The sequence below is a fragment of the Carcharhinus amblyrhynchos genome, chromosome 13 (assembly GCF_965287045.1).
Source record: "Carcharhinus amblyrhynchos chromosome 13, sCarAmb.v2.hapA, whole genome shotgun sequence".
Lineage (NCBI taxonomy): Eukaryota > Metazoa > Chordata > Chondrichthyes > Carcharhiniformes > Carcharhinidae > Carcharhinus > Carcharhinus amblyrhynchos.
This window is the reverse complement of record NC_137336.1, coordinates 10,164,135-10,190,533: the sequence shown is the minus strand read 5'-3', so window position 1 is coordinate 10,190,533 and position 26,399 is coordinate 10,164,135. Positions and strand designations below refer to the sequence as shown.

Sequence of the window (26,399 nt, the reverse complement as noted above, 5' to 3'; positions counted from 1 at the left end):
GCACGCTTGGGACAGAGATGCAGAGACATTTCTTCACAGAAAGAGTGGTGAGCCTGTGGAATTCATTACCACAAGAAGTAGTTGATGCCAAAACACTGAATGTATTCAAGAGGTGGCTCGATATAGCACTTGTGGCAAATGGGAGAAAGCAGGATTAGGCCACTGGGTTGGATGATTAGCCATGATTGTAATGAGTGGCGGAACAGGCTCAAAGGGCCAAATGGCTTCCTTCTGCTCCTATCTTCTAGGTTTTCTATGTAATCCACCTAACCTGCACATCCTGGGACACCAAGGGGCAACTTAGTCTGGCCAATCAACCTAACCTAACCTCGAGAAGGAAATGAGGCAGGAGAATACACAATAAATGATGAGATACTGAGACTTGTAGTGGAACAGAGGGACCTTCAAGTACAGGTCCTGAAAGTGTCTAAGACGGATATGAAGGCACTGGGAATACTTTCCTTCATTGGCTGTGGCATTGAAACATATGTGTAGATGCTGAGGAGATGTTTCTCCTGGCTGGGGAATCCAGAAAGTGGAGAGAGTAAAGTTTAGAATCGAGATGAGGAGAGATTTCTTCACTCAAAAGAGGGTGTGTCTTTGGAATTCTCCAGCCCAGGGAGCTGTGTACGCTCAGTCGTTAAGTAATTTCAGGATAGAGGTTGATAGATGTTTGGGCAGTAAAGGAATTAAGGAATATGAGGATAGTGGGAGAAGATGGATGCTTTTTATTCTTTTAAGGGATATGGGCTTCATTGGCTAGGTCAGCATTTATTGCCCTTGAGAAGGTGTTGGGAGCTGCCTTCTTGAACCATAAGCCCATAAGTTTTAAGTGCTCATCCAGGGAATTTAAAATTGCTGTAAATCTGGAGTCACCTGCCGATCATGTACTGATTCCTTTGGCAGTGGGAGGAATGGTTTCACAATTAGACTTTTAAGACTAGTCTTTCACATGAGTACATTGCTGTTCAGAAGGGAGTTCCAGGATTTGAGCTCAATGACATGGAAGGAACTGTGATATATTTCCAAGTCAGGATGGGGTGTGGTTTTGAGGGGAACTTTCAGGTGACGGTGTTCCCATGTACCTGCTGCCCTTGTTCTTCTAAGTGGTACTGGTCACAGTTCTAGAAGGAACCTTGGTGAGTTGCTGCAGTGCATCTTGTAGATGGTACGGCTGCCACTGTGTCTTGGTGATGGAAGGAGTAAATGTTGACAGTGGCGGATGGGGTGCCACAAGGTGGCTGCTTGTACTTGAGGTAGAAGATCCACCATGATGTTGTTGAATGGCAGGCTTGGAGGGCCAAATAACTTACTCCAGTTCCTATTTCTTCCGTTAATAGAGTACAAGGGCAGGAAGGTTGTGTTAGAACTGTATAAAATAACCAGTCTGTAACTAGAGGACTGCAGTGGGTTGTGGTCAATGCAATGTAGAAAAAAATGTAGTCACACTAGAAGAGGTACAGAGGAGATTTATGAGGATGTTGCCAGGACTGGAACAGTTGAGTTTAAGAAAGGTTGGATAGATTTATTAATTAGATCCCAAGCCAGATGGTGAAGTATGAAACTGGACGCAATTCAATTTCTTGATAATCAGTTTATTTTCACATTCCTGTGTCCCAGCAGATTCTTTTCATAAGCGCTCCAGGCCAATGTCTTTCACATGAGTATTTAAGAATATAATTAACACGGCTAACAATATGTTCCATAAAACAATGAGGTCTGACGGGAGATGGAATCGAGGATTATAAAGATGGCGACAGGCCAAACTAGATTGGATAGAAAGGAGATTCCTTTTAGCAGAGAGATCAATAGCAGCTTGCACAGATTTAAGGAAATTGGTAGGAGAATTAGAGGGGAGGTGAGGAGAATTTATTTTCACCCAGAGGGTGGCGGGGGTCTGGAACTCACTATCTAAATAACTGATGGAGGAAGAAACTCTCAGTGTATTCTAAAGAACAACTGGATCTGCATTTGAAATGCTGTAACCAACAGATCAAGAGTTGCAGAAGATGAAATTAGGTATAGCTCTATATCTAATATATAATCGGGCCATAGGGACTGAAGGGATCAAGGGTTATTGCAGAAAGGGGGGATCAGGATATTGATTTGATTTGATTTATTATCACATGTATTAACATACAGTGAAAAGTATTATTTCTTGCACACTATACAGACAAAGCATGCCGTTCATAGAGAAGGAAAGGAGAGAGTGCAGAATGTAGTGTTACCGTCACAGCTAGGGTGTAGAGAAAGATCAACTTAATGCGAGGTAGGTCCATTCAAAAGTCTGACAGCAGCAGGGAAGAAGCTGTTCTTGAGTCGGTTGGTACGCATCCTCAGACTTTTGTATCTTTTTCCCGATGATATTGAATTTGATGATCGGTCATGTGCAAAATGCATGGCAAAGAGGCTCGAAGGGCCGACTGGCCTACTGTGGCTTCTAGTTTCTATGTAAAGCCTGGTCACTCTTCTTGGCCTCTTTCTGTGCCATAGATTTTTAATGTTCTTGTGTGTAGGAATTACCGCTTGCGTGCATTTCCCATGTAATAATCCACTGAATGAAGCGTTGAAACCTTTCACCGCTTCCCAGTGTTGGATCCTCCTCAACCTGTGCTTGGTTAAACACCAATAAAAATTTACAACAAAAGCATGAACTGTTTTAACAACACACAACCTCACATTGATGTACCCACGGACTCTGCTAAATCCTCTGCACTATTTCTATCTGCAGTGGCTTTGTTTGAATTGCAGCTGCTGGCTTTATTCCTGGAATCTGTGTAGTCCATTTAGCTGCCTTCCAAGTATTTTCAATCACATGAAATAATGTAACATGTCCCCTTCGTGGCCTCTGCTTATCCTGTTTCTTGTCACGCGTTTCTTCCATTCCCAAATGTGGCACTGTGGTTACTTCACGGCACCAGGGATCTGGTTTCGAATCCCACCTTGTGCGACTGTGTGGAGTTTGCACGTTCCCCCACCCCCTTACATCTGCATGGGTTTCCTCCAGGTGTTTCAGCCTCCCCCCCCACACTCCAAAGGTGTGCGGGTTTGGCGATTGGCCATGCTAAATTGCCCCTCAGTGTCCCAAGTTGTATAGGTTAGGGGGATTAGTGGGGTAAATATGGGGCTAGGGCTTGGGTATGATGCTCTGTCAGAGAGTCAGTGCAGACTTGATGGGCCAAATGGCCTCCTGCAGTGTAGGATTTCCATGAAATTATTTGTTGCTCCATCTCCATTGCTTGTTTACTATCTTGGGAATATCCAGGTATGAGGTTCCCTAAATAAATCACTCTTTTGGGCTAGTTTAATAATGCAATAACTTACTTACGAGATGTAATCTTTTATTAATTCCCAGGATGGAGTAGGAGAAGGGGGGTGTGATGTTGGTGGCATTTACTGCACATGCCTGGTCCCCTTGGTGGTCCGTCGCTATCTTTGTGTTTTTTGATACACTTGGCCTTTTCAGATGCTTTCTTGTGGGCCAGGAGTCACATACAGGCTGAGACCAGGTTTCCTTCCCTCAAGGAACATCAGTAAACCAGTTGGCTTTGTAATGTGTCAGCCGTGGCTCAGTACGCTCCCTCTTTTGCTTCTGTGTTGGGAGGTTCAAGTCCCACTCCGGGGACACCACCTCAGAATTTCTAACCTAATTGACCTTGAACTGAGTGGACTGCCACACCATGCCAGAGGCAAGGATGGCACCACGTCCTTCCCTGCAGGGGCATTTGTGAATCGGCTGGGTTTTTACAACAATCACCGATCGTTGTCATGTTCACCATCATTGAGGAAAGCTTTGAAATGCCAGATTATTATTGGAATTCAAATTCCACTGGCTGCTGTGGTGGGATTTGAACCCGTGTTCCCAGAGCATTAGTCTGGGCATCCAGTGATGTTACCACTGTGCCACACTGCCTGCCCGAGTCAGTGTTGGTGACTTTTTAATGAGACATTAAACGAATGCACTGTCTGCTCACAAATGGATGTAAATATCCCATGGAGGTATTTTCAGTTTGAAACTGAAGGGTTCTCCCCAGTGTCCTGGTCAATATTTATCCCTCAGAACAACAGCGCAGAAACCAGAATATTGGTGGGTGTCACATTGCTCTGCATGGCTCCTCTTTTCCTATACTTTAAAAACTATAGAATCCCGACAGAGCAGAAGGAAGCCATTTGGCCCACTGAGTCTGCGTTGACTTTCCAAACTAGCATCTAACCCAAGCCCTCTCCCCCCCAACTATCCCTCTAACCCTATACATTTACCATGACCAATCCACCTAACCTGCTGTAATAAGTCTTTGGAGGCAAAAGTCCCTTCACCAAGATCCCTTTATTTATAAACTTTAACAGCAGTACACAGAGTGTCATCAGTCAGCAGTCTACCTTCGTGGGTGTCAGAGGAACTGACACCACTCCCCGTTAAGCACAAGGCAAAGACTCTCGGCACTGGGAGAATAAACTAGGATCTCTAGAATGCTGTCATTTGTAGCGAGTGGTGTTTTGTTGGCAAATGGCTATTTGCACACAGCTGAGTCCCACACAGAGCAGCAAGATAAATCCATCAATTGGATCCTTAATCAGAGAGTTCGTACTCCAATAGGCCAACCTCAGTGGCCTGACTGAAGTCATTACGCCTGCCTATCTTTGGACGCTAAGGAGCAATTTAGCATGGCCAATCAACCTAAGCCGCACATGTTTGGGTGAAGGGAGGAAACTACAGTGCCTGGAGGAAACCCACGCAGACATGGGGAGAATGTGGTGATTCCATCCAGAGGGTCACTCAAGGTTGGAATTGAACCCGGCTCCCTGGCGCCTTGAGGCAGCAATGCTAACCACTGTGCCACGCCAGCACTGACTAAAGTTCACAAGAGGTTGTAAAACACTTTGGAACTTCTAAGGCCATGGGAGGTGACAATCACACCAGCTTGTTTCCCCTCAGACTTGAGGAACGCTTTTAATCGGGTTTTTTTTTAGACTATTAGTCCAGTATCGTAACCACAACATGACTTATGTGTGACAGTATGAATGTTCAAATTTAAGTTGCATATTTCCTTCCAGTTTAATAAAATGTAGAGTGGTGTGATGTGATACAGCAGGAAATAGCCACCCTAAACTGCTGAATCGAACAATGCTGCTGTTAACATCTCTGAACTCTCTTAAATGTCGATACAGTCACGTGTAGCCCATTGAGGGAGAGAGAGAGGAGACAAACTCGAGATTTCCTCGGCACTGGGGGAATAAACTGGGAACTCTAGAACGCTGTCATTCGTAACGAGTGGTGTTTTATTGGTAAATGGCTATTTGCACACAGCAGCAAGATAAATCAGTCATTCATTTTAATTTCGGCGTGTTGGTTGAGGGTTTGGTCAGTGAGAACTCCCCTGCTTTTCTTGAATGTTATCTTTCACATCCTCCCGAACAGGCAGACAATGCCTCGGTTTAATGCTGGATAAAAGCAAATTACTGCGATGCTGGAATCTGAAACCAAAAGAGCAAATGTTGGAAAGTCTCAGCAGGTCTGGCAGTCTTGACAAAGGGTCATCTGGACTCAAAATCTCAGCCTTTTTGTCTTCTTACAGATGATTTGATTTGATTTATTATTGTCACATGTTTATTAACATATAGTGAAAAGAATTGTTTCTTGCGCACTGTACAGACAAAGAATACCATTCATAGAGAAGGAAATGAGAGTGCAGAATGTGGTCATAGAGGTTTACAGCATGGAAATAGGCTCTCCAGCTCAACTTGTCCATGCCACTCTTTTTTTAAACCCTTAAGCTAATCCCAGTTGCCTACATTTGGCCCATATCCCTCGATACCCATCTTACCCATGCAACTGTCTAAATGTTTTTTAAAATATACAATTGTACCCGCTTCTTTCACTACCTCGGGCAGCTTGTTCCAGACACTCATCACCCTCTGTGTGAAAAAATTGCCCCTCTGACACTTTTGAATCTCTCCCCTCTCACCTTAAACTTATACCCTCCAGTTTCAGACTCCCCTACCTTTGGGAAAAGATATTGACTATCTAGCTGGTCTATGTCACTCATCATAGCTCGGGTGCAGAGAAAGATCAACTTAGTGCAAGGTAGATCCATTCAAAAGTCTGACAGCAGCAGGGAAGAGTCCGTTTGTACGTGACCTCAGGCTTCTGTAACTTTTTCCCGATGGAAGAAGGTGGAAGAGAGATGTTGTCAGACCTGTAGCGATTTTCCAGCATTTTCTCTTTTGGCCTTGGTTTAATGTTTTCATCCTAAAGACAGACCTCTGACAGTGCAGCATCCCCTCAGTGGAGGGGTCGGAATGGATCTTGTGCTTAGTTCTGTCTGGGGTGGGGTCTTGAGCAACACAACCCCCTGATTCAGAGACAAATGCCAAAGCTTGGATTTAAACTTTGCTTCAAGCTGACTTTGAATGATCTCACACTTGGGGAGTGTGGGGAAGGGGTCAGCTGGGTTCCCTGCTGTAACACAACAGGATGATCGAGCTGCGCTCTAACAATTGAGGTGAACATTCAGCCGTGGACCCAGGCTTTGTATCCAAGTGGTGGAGGAAGCTTTACTTACATGGGAGAGAAAGGCAGCCAGAGATTTGGCAAGAAGAAAACTGAACTTGGAATTACAGAGAGTGCTAACTGACCTCAGTCCAAAGGCTGAGTCAGGAACTGCACTGAGTCACCCCGGCGATGTTCCTGGAAGAGCAATGGAGGCTGTTCTCTGAAGTCATATTGGCCCTATTCAAGACAATTCGGGAGAGAGCAGGTCATGACCCACACTTCATTGAATCATAGAATCCCTACAGGCAGAAGGAGACCATTGGCTCATTGGGCGTGCACCGACCACAATCCCACCTCAGCCCTATTCCCATAACCCCGCATATTTACCCTGCTAATCCCCCTGACAGTAGGGGCAATTTAGCACGGCCAGTCAACCTAACCCGTACATCTTTGGGAGGAAACCGGAGCACCTGGAGGAAACCCACACAGACACGGGGAGAACGTGCAAACTCCACACAGTCAGTGATCCAAGTCAGGAATCGAACCCGGGTCCCTAGCGCAGTGAGCCAGCAGTGCTAACCACCGTGCCACCCCTACCTAGCCACACCGGACTCCGGCTAGGATATTGTTTTGTCATTTTTTTCCTCAAGAAAATCTGTGGATGAGTTTCTAAACTGAACCAACCAATAAGCTTTGAAACCAAAATATTTACCTTTTTGAGCACTTCTGGCAAAGCCATTATCGACTCTCCATAATTGCCCCTGGGAAGGTGGTGGTCACCTTGAACCGCTACAGTCCATATGGTGTAGGTATACCCACAGTGCTGTTAGGAAGAGTTCCAGGATTTGGATTCTGTGACAGTGACGGGGCTATGAATATATTTCCAAGTCTGTATGATAGGAAACTTGCAGCGGGTGATGTTCCTTTGTGCACATTGCCCTTCTCGGCACGGTAGCACAGTATGACATGGATGTCCAGTTAAGGCTCTGGTCACTGCTAAGTCCCAGGATGTCGATTATAGGGGATTTGACAGTGGCACTGCCAAGGACAGGTCATTGCTCAGCACTTGTGCGGCACCGCAGTTACTTGACCCATCTGCCCAAGCCAGAATGTTGTCCAGGGTCTTGTTGCATGCCTGCATGGACTGCCTCATTAACGGGGGAATGGTTCTGTACCCTGTGCAATCACAGCAAACATCTCCATAATGGATATGTGGCCATTGATGAAGCAGCTGAAGATGGTTGGGCCTCAGATACTCCCCTGCAGAACTCCTGCAGTAGTGTTCTGGAGCTGAGATGATTGACCTCCAACCACCACGACCATCTTTCTTTGTGCCAGGTATGACTCCAAACAGTGAGGAGTTTATCCCCTGATTGCCATTGACTCCAGGTTCGGGCTCCTGGATGCCACACTCAGTCAAATGCTGCCTTGGTGTCAAGGGCAGTCATTCTCTCCTCACATCTGGCATTCAGCTTTTTTGTCCATGTTTGGACAAAGGCCGTAATGAGGTCTGTAGACAAGTGGCCCTGATGTAACCCACACTGAGCATCAGTGTGAGGGTTACTGCTGAGTAAAGTGTTGGTAAGAACATAAGAAATAAGAGCAGGAGTCCCTGCCGTGGATCAGTTCCACTTTCCCGCTTTCTCCCCATAACCTTTAATTCCCCTGTCTATCAGAAACCTATCTACCCGCGACTTAAATATATTCAACGAGGTAGCCTCCACCACTTCAACGGGCAGAGAATTCCAGAGATTCACCACCTTTTGAGTGAAGAAGTTCCTCCTCAACTCCGTTCTAAACTGCACCCCCCCCACTTATTTTGAGGCTGTGCCCTCTAATCCTGCTATCCTTTCTAAGCGGGAAGAATCTCTCTACCTCTACCCTATCCATCCCCTTCATTATCTTGTAAGTCTCTACAAGATCCCCCCTCAGCCTTCTAAACTCCAACGAGAACAGACCCAGTCTATTCAATCTCTCTTCATAAGTTAACCCTCTCATCTCCTGTTTCAGCCTGGTGAACCTGGCTGATGATTCTGTCAATGACACCTTCCATCTGATGATTGAGAGTAGATAGACAGGACAGAAATTGTCTGCATTGGACTTGTTCTGTTTTTTTTAATGGACGGGATATATCTCGGTAATTTCCCACATTTGTAGGGTAGGTGTTTGTGTTGTAGCTGTACTGAAACAGCCTGGCAAGAAACATGACTAGTTTTGGAGCACAAACCTTCGGCTGCGACGTGGCTGTTCCATAGACTCGAGTGCACCATTTACAATGGCACAACAATGCTACGCTGGTAGTTAAGGCTGTGTTCTGGGATAAAACATTAATCTGAGATGCTGCTTGTCGGTTCATTGTGAAAGATATCACAGGACTAATGGTGCAAATAGGAGGGAAATTCCTGGTGTCTTGGGCAGCATTCCTTCCTGAATCACCGCAACAACTTGTTCATCTCACTTCCTTTTGGTTACACGCAAGATTTTGAAAGGATCACGAAGCACATATTAAGTAATAATAATTGGCCGCACTTAAACGATAATTAATGTGCTGATTCACTGAGACATCGCTTAAGAATGTGCTCAGAAATAGACATTCCTTCTTTCAGAATGAGACTATTAATGGAATTGCAGTGTCAATGATAGTGCTTTCAGTTTCAGATGTTGTTGCATTGTGCCTCCACATCATAACTTCTTCATGTCAGCTGTGGTTCAGTGGGTAAACATTAGCGCCTCTGGGATGGGAAAGTTTGGGTTGAAGCCCAAACTATAGACTTGAGTACAAAACACCCAACTTCAGCGCAGGACTGAGGTACCACTGGGAGCAGAAGCCCTATCTGCCTTGCCGGGTGGATTGTGAAGATCTGTTTTGAAGAAGAATGTGGGTGGGTGGGGGGATTTTCCCCGGTTTCCTGGGTCAGTAATTCCCCTCAACTGACACTGAAACCGATGACCTGATCATTATTGCTTTAGTGTGGCACTTTGCTATGCTCTTAATTGACCAATTACATTGCAACACTCCATTGGAACATTCTGAGGTTACAAAAGGTGCAAGGCAAATCTTTCTTTTCGTTAATTAAGATTTCCCGGTTCAAAACAAAGACCGGGATTTTCCAGTCCCGCCCACCCTCCACCGGGATTGTCCAGTCCCACCAAAGGTCAGTGGATCTTTGACCGGGCTGTCGTATCTTCTGCACCACCAGGGGGCTGGAAAATCCCTGCCTTAAAATCATTGCTAGTAAAAGGATCAGCAAGTTTCTTAATTGTAATTTAGGGAATGGTGACTGTGTGTGATGCCAGGAACAGGATTTTCCAGCCACATGTGCTCCAAGGCTGGAAATTTCCGCCTGAGCTCGATGGACCTTTACGCGGTCGGATGAATTTCCAGCCTCGCCCGCTGCAATTTCCAACCCGTGGCGGGCGAGATGCAACATTTTCAGCTCAGCAGGTGGCACAGTGGTTAACATTGCTGCCTCCCAGTGCCAGGGTCCCAGGTTCAATTCCGGCCTCGGGTCACCGTGTGTGTGGAGTCTGCACATTCTCCCTGTGTCTGTGTGGGTTCCCTCTGGGTCTCCGGTTTCCTCCCACAGTCAGAAGATGTGCGGGTTAGGTTGATTGGCCATGCTAAATTGCCCCCTTGGTGTCCGGGGGACTAGAAGGGTAAATATGTGATGTTATTGGGATAGGACCTGGATGGGATTGTTGTTGGTGCAGGCTTGATGGGCCAAATGGCCTCCTTCCTCACTGTAGATTCTATGATTCTAATGTGAATGCTTAAAATTGAGGAAGTTTGAGATTGTGGGGAATAAACTAGTCTTTCAGTTTGAAACTCCACAGCTCGGGAACGAGATACTGACTGTGGAAAGAGTGCAGCTCAGTTTCACAAGAAAGGTATGGGGGCTTGAAACTTACAGGATACTGTGAGACCTGGATAGAGTGGAGAGGATGTTTCCACTGGTAGGAAAAACTAGAACCAGAGGGCACAACCTCAGGCTAAAGTGACGATCCTTTAAAACAGAGATGAGAAGGAATTTCTTCAGCCAGAGGGTGGTGAATCTGAAACTCTTTGCCATAGAAGGCTGTGGAGGCCAGATCATTGAGTGTCTTTAAGACCGAGATAGATCGGTTCTTGATTAATAAGGGGATCAAGGGAAAAGGCAGGAGAATGGGGATGAGAAAAATATCAGCCCTGATTGAATGGTGGAGCAGACTCGATGGGCCGAGTGGCCTAATTCTGCCCCTATGTCTTATGGTCTTATGGCTTAAATTTTGAGGGCAGGTTGAATAGAGCAGCCTAGTGTTCCCTCCGGTATAGAGGAGTAATGGGACAATGTAATCAAAGGGTTTAAGATGGTTCAAGGAAGATAGATCAAGAGGAACTATTTCTGGGAGGAAATCAGAATGGGAAAGTGTAACCTTTAAAAGTAGAGCAAGGCCAATTTGAGGTGATGTCAGGAAAGACTTTTTCACACAGAGCAGTGGAACTCCGGAACATTCTGCCCAACAAGGTTGTGGACTCTTGGGGTCAATAAGAGTTTTCAGAATGGAGATTGTTATATTTTTAGTGGGTGCGGTTATGGAGAGATCACTGACAAAGCAGAACTATGGCGTTGAAGTGCAGAACAGGCACAAAGGGCTGAATGGCCTCCTCTTGTTCTTTTGGGTTAGAGTGGGTGGTGGTGGCGCAATGAGTTCTTGATTTCTGCTGGGATGCAGGGAGGGAGAGAGCGGGGGCGTGGGGAGGGAGGGTGCAGGGGGCGGGGTGCAGGGAGGGAGAGAGTGGGGGCGTGGGGAGGGAGGGTGCAGGGGGCGGGGTGCAGGGAGGGAGAGAGCGGGGGCGTGGGGAGGGAGGGTGCAGGGGGCGGGGTGCAGGGAGGGAGAGAGTGGGGGCGTGGGGAGGGAGGGTGCAGGGGGCGGGGTGCAGGGAGGGAGAGAGTGGGGGCGTGGGGAGGGAGGGTGCAGGGGGCGGGGTGCAGGGAGGGAGAGAGCGGGGGCGTGGGGAGGGAGGGTGCAGGGGGCGGGGTGCAGGGAGGGAGAGAGCGGGGGCGTGGGGAGGGAGGGTGCAGGGGGCGGGGTGCAGGGAGGGAGAGAGCGGGGGCGTGGGGAGGGAGGGTGCAGGGGGCGGGGTGCAGGGAGGGAGAGAGTGGGGGCGTGGGGAGGGAGGGTGCAGGGGGCGGGGTGCAGGGAGGGAGAGAGTGGGTGTGAGGGAGGGAGGGTGCAGGGTGCAGGGAGGGAGAGAGCGGGGGTGAGGGAGGGTGCAGGGGGCAGGGTGCAGGGAGGGTGTGGGGGCGTGGGGAGGGAGGGTGCAGGGGGCAGGGTGCAGGGAGGGTGTGGGGGTGAGGGAGGGAGGGTGCAGGGGGCGGGGTGCAGGGAGGGAGAGAGCGGGGGTGAGGGAGGGAGGGTGCAGGGGGCGGGGTGCAGGGAGGGTGTGGGGGTGAGGGAGGGAGGGTGCGGGGGTGGGGTGTGGGGAGGGAGGGTGCAGGAAGCGGTGGCATGGGGAGGCAGGGTGCGGGGATTGGGGGAGCGGGTGGGAGGGAGGGTACAGGTGGGGGCAGGGTGGTGGTGAAGTATGTCAGAGAGATTTTTGGAACCCAGAGAGGAGAAAGAAAGTTAAATTAGAGAAGTATTAACTGATAAGATTGGGAGCAGCTGGAGAAACATGTGGTTAGAGGCACAGCATTATCGAACACGCAGGTGGGGAAACCTCTTTAAATAACAACTTCAAAATTTATTTATTAGTGTCACAAGTAGGCTCACATTAACACTGAAATGAAGTTTCTGTGAAAACCCCCCTCGTCGCCACACTCCGGGCTAAATTCTCCCTCAGCGTACCCGGACAGGAGCGGCGCCTGTTTGGATTCACTGAGGGAGAATTTAGTATGGCCAAAGCACCTAACCAGCACATCTTTGGGAGTGTGGAGGAAACCGGAGCACCTGGAGGAAACCCAGGCAGACATGGGGAGAACGTGCTGACTCTGCATAGTGATCCAAGCTGGGAATCGCACTGTGAGGCAGCAGTGTGTGCCACCGTGCTCCCTCATAACTTGTACTGTGAAAGGTCTCGCTACATATTACATAGCAGTGTACGGTCCAGATCTGTCAGGTACATTGCTTTGCAGTAACTTGCATGAACGCCTTTAGTGTAGCAGCAGATTCCAAAGTGCTTTAAAGGAGTGGAATCAAACAGAAACCAAGGACAGAGAGATAGGACGGATCAGCAGAAACTTGGTCAAAAAGGTAGATTTTGAAGAGTGTCTCAATGTAGAAGGATGCTGACTAACTGAACCCTGGGCTCAGTAACAGCGATGTGGAGATGCCAGTGTTGGACTGGGGTAAACGCAATAAGAAGTCTCAAAACACCAGGTTTAAGTCCAACCAGTTTATTTGATAGTAAAGTGGGATTTCTGTGAACTGTGACTTTCTATACCCTTCTCTGATCAGAACCTTCCACACACCTGGCGAAGGAACACCGTTTCCGAAAGCTTGTGGGATCACTGTCAAATAAACTGGTTGGGCTTTAACCTGGTGTTGTGAGACTTCCCAGTAACAATATCATTGTCACTGGCCAGTAACACAACACTACAACAGCATTACTTGTGAATTTTTTTTACTGCGATATGGTAGCTCCAAACGGAAGAGTGAAAAGACTGGAGGAATTGTGCAATTTCCCATCCATGAGGCCCAAGAAAGGGAACCTTGATAGTTGTGTAACCAAAAAATGAGAACTGTATGAAGTGAATGGAGAGAGATGCAGGTTTTTTTAATTCATTTGTGAGGCCGCACCTGCGCAAGGATATTTTGGCCCTGGAGGGAGTGCAGAGGAGGTTTACTAGGCTGATACCGGAGTTGAGGGGATTGAGCTATGAGGAGAGGCTGAATAAACTAGGCTTGTACTCGTTAGAGTTTAGAAGAATGAGGGGAGATCTCATTGAGACGTATAAGATGATGAATGGGATGGATAGGATAGAGGTGGAGAGACTCTTCCCGCTCAAAAAAGACAGTAGGACTAGGGGGCACAGCCTCAAGATAAGGGGGAGGCGGTTTAGAACGGAGTTGAGGAGGAACTTCTTCACTCAAAGGGTGGTGAATCTCTGGAATTCTCTGCCCATTGAAGTGGTGGAGGCTGCCTCGCTAAATATTTTTAAGAAGCGGGTTGATGGGTTCTTGATAAGAGAGGGGATTAAGGGTTATGGGGAGAGGGTGGGAAAGTGGAACTGAGCCACGACAGATCAGCCATGATCTTATTGAATGGCGGGGCAGGCTCGAAGGGCTAGATGGCCTACTCCTGCTCCTATTTCTTATGTTCTTATGCTTGCCTCTCCCTAGTGGCCTTTGAGAAGGTGGTGGTGAATGGGTTGCTGGGCCATTTCAGAGGGCAGTTAAGAGTCAACCATGATGCTGTGGTTCTAGAGTCACAATGACACAGTGGTTAGCACTATTACCTCATAGCACCAAGGACCCAGGTTTGATTCCCGGCTTGGGTCACTGTCTGTGCGGAGTTTGCACATTCTCTGCATGGATTTCTTCCGGGTGCTTTGATTTCCCCCCATAGTCCAAAGTTGGGTGGATTGGCCATGCTAAATTGGCCATTGGTGTTGAGGGGGACCAGCTAGGGTAAATGTACGGGGTTATGGGGATAGGGCCTGGGTGGGATTTTGGTCAGTGCAGACTCAATGGGCCGAATGGCTTCCTCCTGCACTGTAGAGATTCTATGGAGTCACATGTAGGCCAGATCAGACAAGAACAGCAGATTTCATTCCCTAAAGGACATTAGTGTTCCAGATGGGGTTTTCCAACAATTGACAATGGTTTCATGGTCATCAGTAGATTTTAAATTCCAGGGAGGGACACAAGGTGCAGGTGGAAGAAACTCAAATGAAGAAAAGCTCAAATTTGCACATGGGTTTTGACAATCCCAGGATACCTCAAAGCGCTTTCCAGCCAATTTCAAATGTGGTCATTGTTGCAGTTTAAGAAAGATGGCTGCCAATTTCTTCATAATCATAGAACCCTACAGTGCAGAAAGAGGCCATTCAGCCCATCAAGTCTGCACTGACCACAATCCCACCCAGGCCCTACCATCATATCCCTACATATTTTACCCATCAATCCCTCCAACCTACACATCTCAGGACACTGAGGGGCAATTTTAGCATGGCCAGTCAACCTAACCCACACATCTTTGGACTGTGGGAGGAAATCGGGGCACCCGGAGGAAACCCACGCAGACACGAGGGGAATGTGCAAACGCCACACAGATGGCGACTCGAACCAGGAATTGAACCTGAGTCCCTGGAGCTGTGAAGCAGCGGTGCTAACCACTGTGCTACCGTGCCACCCGAGCTGCTGCGATCAGGAACTCACTACTGGAAAGATCACTTGTTGTTCAGTGATGATCGAGGGATAAATATTGGCTGGGACATTGGGGAGATCTCCCTTCTTCTCTTCGAAATGGCATCTTTTATGGCCACACAATGTGGGGCTTTGGATTGATAGCCAATCTGAGAGATGTTACCCCTGGCAGTGCAAAGGGAAAGTGGGTTTGGTTAATACATTTTCCAAGTAGAAAGAAAATGAAGAAGGATAAAATTATGCCAACATATTACTAAAGGTAGAGACATAAGGCAGATAGTAGTTAAGTGAATCCCTTAAAATCATCGAATTATGCAGTAGAGATCAAAGCTATTCCGCCCCATGTGCCTATACTAGCTCCTTGAAGGTATTATCCAGTTACTCCCACACTTGTGTTGGTTACCCATAGCATGTGAGCAGTTTTGAACAGTGCCACAGATAAGGTGTCGCAAAAAGCATTATTGTTTGAGAAATAGCTCAATAGGGGTGGCACGATGGCACAGTGGTTAGCACTGCAGCCTCACAGTGCCAGGAACCCAGGTTTGGTTCCCGTCTTGGGTCACTGTTTGTGTGGAGTTTGCATGTTCTCCCCATGTCTGCTCGGGTTTCCTCCGGGTGCTCTGTTTTCCTCCCACACTCCAAAGATGTGCTGGCTAGGTGGATCGACCAGGGTAAAATTCTCCCTCAGTGCACCCAAACAGGTGCGGTGACAAGTAACTTCATTGCAGTGTTAACATAAGCTGACTTGTGACACTACTAAACTTTAATAGCTCTCAGGGTTGGGACACTGGGGGCACGGGTAAGAGCGGTTATTCTTCTATCTCCTGATATTGCCCTCCCAGCTGATCCCAGCAGCAATGTGGCGACTTCACTCTGGGTGGTGAGAATTGCCTGCAGCGAGTGCCGCAGAGTGGGGTTGACAGTGAGGTGCCAGGATGAGGTTGGGGTGGGTCAGAGTTCCCACGCTGGGTCCAAGGAGGCCAGACAGAGAGGCAGGGCCAATAGAACATCTCTGTTCCCTTCCTGGGTGAGGTCTGTGGGTCCGTGGTTCCTGGCTCAACCATCAGTCAGTCTGTCATTCCCCAACTGCCAACCTGGACTGCCCCCCATGTCCAACTCATCCCTGTCAGTCCCTCATTCTGCTCCCTCTGCTTTGAGTAAAATTTAACAAATACTTCTGTTCCATTGCAAACTCTGTGTGAGATGAGGTGACTGAAATGGAATGAATGACCTGCAAGTGGAATCCAGAAATGACTTTTAGCCCGTCCTATCTCTTTCAGTTTTGGGTTTTCTGTCTACCTCCCATCTTTTTATGCTCTCTCTCCTCTTCCTCCCCACTCCCTCTCTCACACTTTACTTCCCCCTCAACCACTCTCAGCCCATTGTACCCTCATCACGGACCCACTTCCTCTCATTGGCTTTCTGCAATGCTCCTCTTCATTCTCTAGCCTTTTCATTGTTGCTTGACATCCAGGCAGGCTTATCATCCGAGCTGTCAATGCCAAGGACCATGGGGCATTGCATTGCACCTATGACGGACACCAAGTAATTCAGATATCTCCCTATTGCTAAAAACATTGCTGGGGCAAGGTTGCAAGAAGTAACGGGGAGCCACAGGCTGAATAGTTAAAGTAAGAACCAGTTGAAGAAAATCAGTCAAGTTCGCAATGAGTTGATGAGTAAATTGGATCTGGGAATTCACCATTGTATGACTGATGGGAGCCACTGAGTGATTTGTGAGATTGTTTGCACGAACTCCACCCTTTTACAGCCTGAGGCATCGTCTCGATTATTTCCTATTCTACAGTGTGTTAATTATTCATGAGGCGACTGGGACTGAGTGTGCTGGCCTTTAGGAATATATTAATATTGGTGAAGGTAGCAACAGACATTCTTGCGCTGCACTGCCGGTGTATTGGGAAGTGGAAGGGCTTAGAGCAATCAGAGGTGGTCACCTGGAAGAATTGGGCTGGAGATTCCCACCGGAGACAATTAGGATGGAAATTGTTAAACAGTTTTGCTCGGTAATACAGAACTTGAATATTGCTGAAAAAAGAGACGCGTTGCTGAAACTTTTCATCTCGCACTCATCAGGACAAATGCAAATTTCAAACAATTGCAACAATTTATACTACACGAGAAAAAGGTGCTTATTAGTTGGCAAGTTGATCCGGATTGGCTGAAGCGTTGCCATGGAGAAAGGAATAGGCTCCCCACACTCCTGGTTAATTCCAAAGAGTTGATGTGGAGATGCCAGCATTGGACTGGGGTAAATAGAGTAATAAGTCTCACAACACCAGGTTAAAATCTAACAGGTTTATTTGGTAGCAAATGCCGCTTTTCATTGCAGTGTGAATGTAAGCCTACTTGTGACTAATAAATAAACTTAACTTTAACTTTAAAGTGTTGGGTTTGAGCCTATTCTAGAGACCTGAGCACAAAATCGAGACATTGCGATACTTCTGGGCAGCACTGAAGGAGTCCTGTGCCATCAGAGGTGCCATCCTTTATATGAGACATTAAACCAAAGCCTTTTCAGATCCCATGGTGACTATTCAAAGAAGATCTGGAAGGTTCTGCACCATGTTCTGGTCTATCGTCATCCCTTAGTCAACACTGAATTTCAGATTATCTGGCCGTTCACTTTGTCAAAGGGAGTTGGCTGTGGGCATGTTGTTGTAATATTGAACGACTGTTCAGCAACACTTCTTTGCTTGTAAGAGGAGTGACCTACGGTTGTGAAATGTTTGGTAGAATTCTACCTGGATTGCATGGCTCAGTTACACTCTCAACTGCTCCACTGGGGCAGCTTGTCAAATTGAAAGGAAAGAGTTGAATTAGATACATGTCTGGAGAATGAAAGGTTTAAATGTCTCGCCCCTAAAGTATTTTCATCCTCTGCGATGTGCTTATATGCTAATGGCCTCTCCTTCTCTCCAATGCAGCTTATTTTACGCTTCAAGTGATCTATGCAAGAAGAAAATTCCACGTTTCGCCCCCCGCAGTCAGTGGTAATGAAGACTTTGAGAGAGTGTACAGAGCACAGTAAGGGAGCCACATCTCCGTTCTCATTCAGACCTATCATTAGGGAACCTGGTGCCAGCGCCAAGGTGTGAGGGTGACGGTGCAGTGGGCAGGGTGAACCTGGATCCCTGGCACTATGAGGCAGCGGTGCTAATCATGGTGCCACTGTGCCACCCTAGTTCTCGGACTGCTGCAGTTTTGGGTGGTAACCTTTTCACACAAGGGCTCGTGCAAATCAGAACCCTCTTCTCAAAAGGCTGTTGAGGATGGGGGTTGGGGGGGGTGCAATTGAAGGTTACGATTCAAAGTCTGGTATTTCCCTCCCCCTACCCCAGCAAGTATCCCCACAGCAAAAGCAGCTCGTCATTGGCTGCCACTGGGATCTTCTGGTTCCACCAAAGCCTACAGTGTTTTGCTTCACCTGTCCCATTGCTGCAGTGGGGGGGGGGAGGGGGGGGGGGGTGAGGGGAGGGGGTGAGGGAAAGGGGGAGGAAAGGGGGGAAAGGGGAGTGGGAGAAGGAAGGGGACGGGGAGGGGAGGGGGATGAGGAGAAGGGGATGGGGGATGCTGGGGGGGGATGGTGGGGGGGGGTCACCTTCCACCAGGTCTGGAAGATCTCGCCTGTGGGAAGGGCCAGATGATTCCCCTCGAAGGCGGATAGAGTTTTATTAGCTAAGGGTATTAAGCATTGTGGAACCAAGGCATGTACAAGGTTAGCCACAGTCTGACTCAAGGGGCTGAATGGTCTCCACCATATTCCTAGCTTATTTTCCAACTATGGTTTGAACTGCTGTACAGTTCCCAGTACATTGTCACACAGTTATCATTTATCTAAACCCAGCACAACATTTTCTGCATTATTTAAATTTAAATCTGTCTGTCCGTCCCCTTGTCATTTCTGTTGTTCCCTCACCCCTCCCTCGTCCCGGTCCCCCCTCCCTCATTCCATCCCCTCTCCCTCATTCCATCCCTCCTCCCTTGTCCCGTCCCGTCTCCCTCATCCCATCCCTCATTTCCTCCCTTGTTCTCTCTCTCACTCCCCCGTCTCTCTCATTCCCCCTCTCTCCCACTCCCCCTCTCTCTCATTCTCCTTCTCTCTCATTCCCCCCCTCTCTCAATTCCCCTCTCTCTCAATTCCCCTCTCTCCCACTCCCCCTCTCTCTCATTCCACCTCTCTCTCTCCCTCTCTCTCATTCCCCCTCTCTCTCATTCCCCTCTCTCTCATTCCCCTCTCTCTCATTCCCCTCTCTCTCATTCCCCCCTCTCTCATTCCCCTCTCTCTCATTCCCCTCTCTCTCATTCCCCCCTCTCTCATTCCCCCTCTCTCTCATTCCCCCTCTCTCATTCCCCCCCTATCATTCGCCTTCTCTTTCACTCCCCTCTCTCTCATTCCCCTTCTCTCTAATTCCTTTTTCATTCCCCTTCTCTCTCATTCCCCCCTCTCTCAAACCCCCTCTCTCTCATTCCCCTCTATCTCATTCCCCCTCTCTCTCATTCTCCCTCTCTCTCATTCCCCCCTCTATCATTCCCCTTCTCTTTCATTCCCCTCTCTCTCATTCCCCCCCTCTCTCATTCCCCTCTCTCTCATTCCCCTCTCTCTCATTCCCCCTCTCTCATTCCCCCTCTCTCTCATTCCCCCTCTCTCATTCCCCCCCTATCATTCGCCTTCTCTTTCACTCCCCTCTCTCTCATTCCCCTTCTCTCTAATTCCTTTTTCATTCCCCTTCTCTCTCATTCCCCCCTCTCTCAAACCCCCTCTCTCTCATTCCCCTCTATCTCATTCCCCCTCTCTCTCATTCTCCCTCTCTCTCATTCCCCCCTCTATCATTCCCCTTCTCTTTCATTCCCCTCTCTCTCATTCCCCTTCTCTCTAATTCCTTTTTCATTCCCCCTCTCTCTCTTTCCCCCTCTCTTTCATTCCTCCTCTCTCTCATTCCCCCTCTCTTTCATTCCCCTTCTCTCTCATTCCCCTTCTCTCTCATTCCCCCTCTCGTTTCCCCCCTCCCTCATTCTCCATCTCTCCATATCTCTTGTCTCCCTCCCTCTCTCTCTCTCTCTTTCTTGCTCTCTCTCTCACTTTCCCTCTTTCTTGGTCCCTCTCTTTCTGTCCGTCTTTCTTCTTTCCTCTCTCCTTCTCACGCTCTCTCACCTTCCCCCTCTCTCTTTCAGTCAAATAATCCCTTTGACATTTGCTACCTCACCCCACACACTCACTGGACAGTCTGAGGAGATTGTGAAGGGAAAGAGTTGGAAGTCAGTATGATGACAACACAACAGCTGAATCCCACAGCTTGCAAACCAATAAACGTGTTCTCCTTCTCATTTTCTCTGAAAGTCTTAATTCCTCGGAGTATTACCCATTGTTCGTGAGTATGCTGTGGATTGCTGGTGTGTTCTTCAGTCAGGGTAAGAGAACTAAATCATTGTCCTCTCTGGTTTAATTTTCCCTTGTCTCCGCTCTCTTTATTAAATTCACTGCCATCTGTGTCTGGCCTACTTGATATAAAGAATGCAATTAATAGTTTATAATAATTAATATTAATAGTTATTAAAATTAAACAATTTAAGTAACATTGCAGTGTAGAACCTAGTGCTAAAGAGTAATTTTGAAGACATCATTTGAAGGGGTTACAACAAACATCAACAGCATTTATATAGCGACGGAGGAACAGGCAGGGACCATTCAGTCCCTTCTGCCATTCAGTTAGATCATGGTAAGAAGTCTCACAGCCCCGGATTAAAGTCCAATAGGTTTATTTGGAATCACGAGCTTTCGGAGCGCTGCACCTTCATTAGCTGAGTCAGTGATGAAGGAGCAGTAGTCTGAAAGCCCATGATTCCAAATAAACCTGTTAGACTTTAACCTGGTGTTGTGAGACTTCTTACTGTCCCACCCCAATCCAAACGCCGGCACCTCCACATCACAGTTAGATTATGGCTGATCTGTTTCTCAGTTTGCCTCTATCCCAAGATAAAAGCAAAGTACTACGGATACTGGAATCTGAAACAAAAACAGAAAATGCTGGAAAATCTCAGCAGGTCTGACAGCACCTGTTGGGAGAGAGAATCGAGCCAATGTTTCGAGTCTGGATGACCCTTGTCTCTGTCTCTGAAACATCCTGATGAATATTCCATTGGTTGTACGGTGGCAGGTGATTAGTATTTTAAACCTAAACTTTAAACCTTGAAATTAGTGTGGGATTGTGTCATTTCCCTCCCATAGTTTAGGTTATGGTGGATTGAAAGTAGGTCCAAGCATTTGGAATCAGCTTCCGTCACCTCTTCAGGTAGAATGTTCCAGATCCAAAAGATCTTGAGTGAAAATGTGTCTCATCTCCCCTCCAGATCTTTTGTCAATGATTTAAAATATTTGAACCCATGGTCACTGACCCCCTCGCTGGAGGGAATAGGTTTTTTTTCTGTAAAAAGCTTTCTTATGATCTTCTAAGTCTCTACTGGATCAGCTTGGAACCATTTTTGCTCCAATGATAACAGTTTGAATTTTTCCAACTTCTCCCCACTCTCCCAGTCATTCCCAGACTTCATTCTTCCAGTCATTCCCAGATCCCACTCTCCCAGTCATTCCCAGATCCCACTCTCCCAGTCATTCCCAGATCCCACTCTCCCAGTCATTCCCAGATCCCACTCTCCCAGTCATTCCCAGACCTCATTCTTCCAGTCATTCCCAGACCTCATTCTTCCAGTCATTCCCAGACACCACTCTCCCAGTCTTTCCCAGACATTCTTCCAGTCATTCCCAGATCCCACTCTCCCAGTCATTCCCAGACCTCATCCTTCCAGTCATTCCAAGACCCCATTCTTCTAAATGTGACAGTGTTTCGTTGGGGTCCTTGTGAACACTAACCCTTTTGGTTTCTTTCCATACAGCCCTGGCAGTGTGCATTGGAATCCTGTACTTGTACAGCAGGTACAAGTATTTCAAAGGGTATTCTGAATCTGCACTAAAAAGGTAAGACTAAGCTTTTCTCACTAAGGCAGCAACTTGCATCATGCTTGGGCTTCTCATGGCAATGGTTCCATAAGTCAATAGGAAAACAAACCACCTGTCACGTGCCCTGTCATTCAGTACTGTGCCAGAATTTTATAAATCACTGGGGGACTGGGAGCAATGGGGAGAATGGGGTCTGGGAATGACTGGGAGAGTGGAGTCTGGGAATGACTGGGAGAGTGGGATCTGGGAATATCTGGGAGAGTGGGATCTGGGAATGACTGGGAGAGTGGGATCTGGGAATATCTGGGAGAGTGGGATCTGGGAATGACTGGGAGAGTGGGGAGAAGTTGGAAAAATTCAAACTGTTATCATTGGAACAAAAATGGTTCCAAGGTGATCCAGTACAGACTTAGAAGATCATTATCATAGAACCCTACAGTGCAGAAAGAGGCCCTTCGGCCCATCGAGTCTGCACTAAACACAATCCCACCCAGGTCCTACCCCCATATCCCTACATATTATACCCACTAATCCCTCTAACCTACACATCTCTGGACACAAAGGGGCAATTTCTTAGCATGGCCAATTGACCTAACCCGCACATCTTTGGACTGTGGGAGGAAACCAGAGTACCCGGAGGAAACCCGCACAGACATGAGGAGAATGTGCAAACTCCACACAGACAGTGACCCAAGCCGGGAATCGAACCCAGGACCCTGGAGCTGTGAAGCAGCAGTGCTAACCACTGTGCTACCGCACCGCCCACTTTTTACAGAAAAAAACCTACTCTGTCTAGCGAGGGGGTCAGTGACCGTGGGTTCAAAGATTTTAAATCATTGACAAAAGATCTGGAGGGGAGATGAGACACATTTTCACTCAGGACCTTTTGGACCTGGAACATTCTACCTGAAGAGTTGATGGAAGCTGATTCCAGACTAATTTTGAGAGGGAGCTGGACAAGAGCAGCATAGGAACATCACCATCTGGTGGTTCCCCTCCAAGTCACTCACCTTTCCGAGTTGCTGTTCCTTCACTGTGCTGCCGGCAAAGCCCACATCCCATGGATGAATAAAATAAAAATTGGGGATGGACACTAAATGCAGGCCCTGTCAGCTAAGCCCACGCCCCAAGCATGAGTAACAAGAAAAGTTGAGGTTCACTAATATTCTTCCCGAGGTAATGGCAGTGTCAGCTGCGATTAGTGGGTTGCATTTGCTCCTTTTGAGTAAGGGCAAATGATCCAATGGGGAGATGAGAATTTTTACACAAGAGTTGTTATGGTCTACAATGTGGAGCAGAGTTAATTCAACTTCTGGAAAGGAATTTGAATAAATACTTGAAAAAGTAAAATTTTTCTTGCTATGGAGGGGAAAAGCATGGACTGTTGGATTAATTGGGTAGCTCTTTCAAAGAGCTAGAACAGGCATAATGGGCCAAATGGCCTAGAGCCTAGGCAGTTCATAGTGAAAAGCCAACATCATTTATATTTTGTTTTCCTGTTATATTTCAGGCACTTCCTGTTTTCTGTTTGCTTGACTGATGACAAATTTGTCTTTTCCTCTCAGGTTGCGCCCGATGTACTTTGGTGCCACTATGCTCTGGATTCTGATTGGTTTAGCTTCCCTCGGAGTCCTGAACCAGTTGTGCTCTCAGTATCTCGGTTATAATCCAATTACTGCCACGAGAAGCTATGTTGAACTGTGAACAGTTTCTGCCTGGTGGCATGCTTCCGTCTTAAGGTGTTGCCAATCAGAAGATTATTTAAAGCGATTACCAAACATAAATATATATGTCTCATTTTTTAAAAATCCAATTTTCCTTTTGATTGAACTGCTGAGGCCAGTTTCTCCAAGTATTAATGTGGTGTTTTAATGGATGCCTTTGGGCATTGACCCCAATTTCAAAGTGTGTTTTCATGAGTCAGATACAATTCCCTCGGAACTGTCCATCTGAAATCAGAAGCTTTAATTGCTAAGTATCTGCAGCAAAACAGACAAACTGTTCAGAACAGTCTCCCCTACCTCACTTCACCTCATCTGATCCATGGATCCTATTTCATGTGTTTATCTAACTTCTCCTCGAATGCCCCTGTACATACATCTCAACTGCTCCCCATGGTGGACAGTTTTGAATACTCCCGCAAGTCGAAATGTAAGTGTGGCACAGTGGTTGGCACTGCTGCCTCACAGTGCCAGGGACCTGGGTTCGATTCTGGCCTTGGGTCACTGTCTGTGTAGAGTCTGCTCATTTTTCCTGTATCTACATGGGTTTTCTCCGGGTGCTCTGGTTTCCTCCCACAGTTCAAAGATGTGTGAGTTAGGTTGATTGGCCATGCTGCATTACCTCTTAGTGTCGGGGGATTAGTCGGGTTATGGGGATAGGGCCTGGGTGGGATTGTTCTCAGTGCAGGTTCGATGGGCCTCCTTCTATACTGTAGGGATTCTAGGATTCTTCTATGCTCTTCTCTACAGGTACCTTATCAACCCTATGATAATCATTAAAGACCTCTACCAGGTCACCCTCAGCCTTCTCTGTCTACACATTAACATGCAGATATTTAGAAGCTTTAATATTGTAAAATATTTCAAGAAACAAAACTTAACATCAAGTCACATAAAGAAATATGAGAACAAGCCATCAGAGGCTTGATAAGAGGTAGCTTTTAAGAACTAAACTAAAGTTGAGGGGGTAGATTGGTGGAGGGTGGAGTGGTTTGCAGCTGAAATTCTAAAGTTATGGGGCAAGGCTGCACAAGAGGTCAGCGTTGGAGGAGTGCAGATATCTTGGATATTTATAGAGCTGGAGGAAGTTACAGAGCTAAGGAGAACTTGAGGTTGTGGGAAAGGTTGATAACAAGAATGAACAACTTGAGGCTGAAGTGCAGCTAGACCAGTGTGGGTCAGTGAGCACAAGGAGTGATGTATGATTGGGACTTGGTGTAAATCAGGAACAAGTAGCAGATCTTTGGATGAGCTGAAAGCTTATAGGGGGTAGAGGAAAGGGCCTCAGCCTGCCTGATCTTTCCTGATTGTTGTGACCCTCTTACTTTTAGTGTCACCTTAGTAAATGTTGTTTTGCGCATTCTCCAACACCCCCCCTACCCATCTAATACAATGGAGACTAAATGTGGTCTAACCAACTCTGTATGAGTTGGGCATAACTTGAGATAAAGGCAAAACGCTGCGGACACTGGAATCTGAAACTAAAACAGAAATTGCTGGAAAATCTCAGCAGGTCTGACAGCATCTGTGGAGAGAGAATAGAGTCAACGTTTCAAGTCTGGACAGCCCTTTTGTCAGAGCTCTATTCTCTCTCCACAGATGCTGTCGGACCTGCTGAGATTTTCCAGCATTTTCTGTTTTTTGTTGAGCGTAACTTCTCTGCTTTTCAGTTCCAGGGATTCAAGTGCTGCCTTTACTTATTAACCTGTGTTGTCTCTTTTAGGGATGTGTGCGTCTCTAACCCACTTCCCTCCGTTTCTGTATCCCATGGAGACTGTAATTGGCTGAACAATATGTGGACCTTCTTATTCTTCCTACTAAAATGCAGCATCTGATATTTGTTTCTTTGTATTTTGCCTCTGCGTTAATGCCATCCTTACATCCCCCTGCCCCCAGTTTGGTGTCATCTGCCAATTTTGAAACTGTACTTCCGATATCTGAGTTCAGACTGTTTCTGTGGGTTTGTCGAAACCTTTGTTGCTAGCTTCTGATCCCAGTTGTAACTTATTCCGTCCATGAAGAGTCTTGCTGAGTGATAACTCTGACTCACAGAAGTGTGATACCGTTCATTGTAATGTATAAATACCTGCACATGTAATTAGTCTTGCTTTTTCACGTGGGTTGCCTAAAACTATAAATAAAGTTGAATATCTTGCACAAAGCCCATTCATTTTCACGTGACACGCTGAGTCCGTGAACTCAGGGTTATCACTATTCCAGTAAACAAAGAGGCAAGTGTTTAAATCTCACTGGTAGAAAGAAATAACTTGCATCGATGCTCTCAGAACTTCCAAATGTGCTTCACAGCCAATGATGTACTTTTGATCTGTTCTCTGCTGTTAAAATACGATGCATAGGTCAGAGGGATTAGTGGGGTAAATATGTGGGGTTACAGGGATAGGGCCTGGGTGAGATTGTTGTCAGTGTAGACTCGATGGGCTTGAATGGCCTCATTCTGCACTGTGGGATTCTGCGATTCTGTGAATGGGGGCAGTCAATTTGCATATAGCAAGCCCCCACAAACAGGTGAAGATGAAGAGGTCAATATTTCTGAGTGATGTTGGTTGGAAAATTGGCCCAGGAAGGCAGGGAGAAATCTCTGCTTCAAAATAGTGGCCATGGGATCCTTTGTGTGCACTCGTAAAGGCAGACAGGGTCTCAGTTGGGCAAAGATGGAACCTGTGGCAGAGTAGCACTCCCTCACTACTGCCTAGATTTTGTGCCCCTGACTCAGGATTGAACCTGTAATTTGCTAATTTAGAGGTAAAAATACTATTAACTGAGCCGACAGCACAAGTCAGCAAATGGTATTCTGCTCTAAAGTTTATTTATTAGTCACGAGTAAGCTGACATTAAGACT

General features: G+C 47.1%; 1 protein-coding gene across 1 annotated transcript in view; it reads left to right on the top strand.

The window, feature by feature from the left end:
* The window catches only part of ltc4s (leukotriene C4 synthase), a 44,358-nt gene extending 18,658 nt beyond the window's left edge, over window positions 1–25,700 (top strand). The window contains exons 3-6 of the mRNA XM_080201205.1: window positions 17,788–17,887; window positions 20,202–20,272; window positions 21,755–21,836; window positions 23,384–25,700. Coding sequence (XP_080057331.1) covers window positions 17,788–17,887; window positions 20,202–20,272; window positions 21,755–21,836; window positions 23,384–23,522 — 392 coding nt within the window. The 3' untranslated portion in view covers window positions 23,523–25,700. The remainder of the gene's footprint in view (window positions 1–17,787; window positions 17,888–20,201; window positions 20,273–21,754; window positions 21,837–23,383) is intronic.
* Window positions 25,701–26,399: the final 699 nt, after the last annotated feature.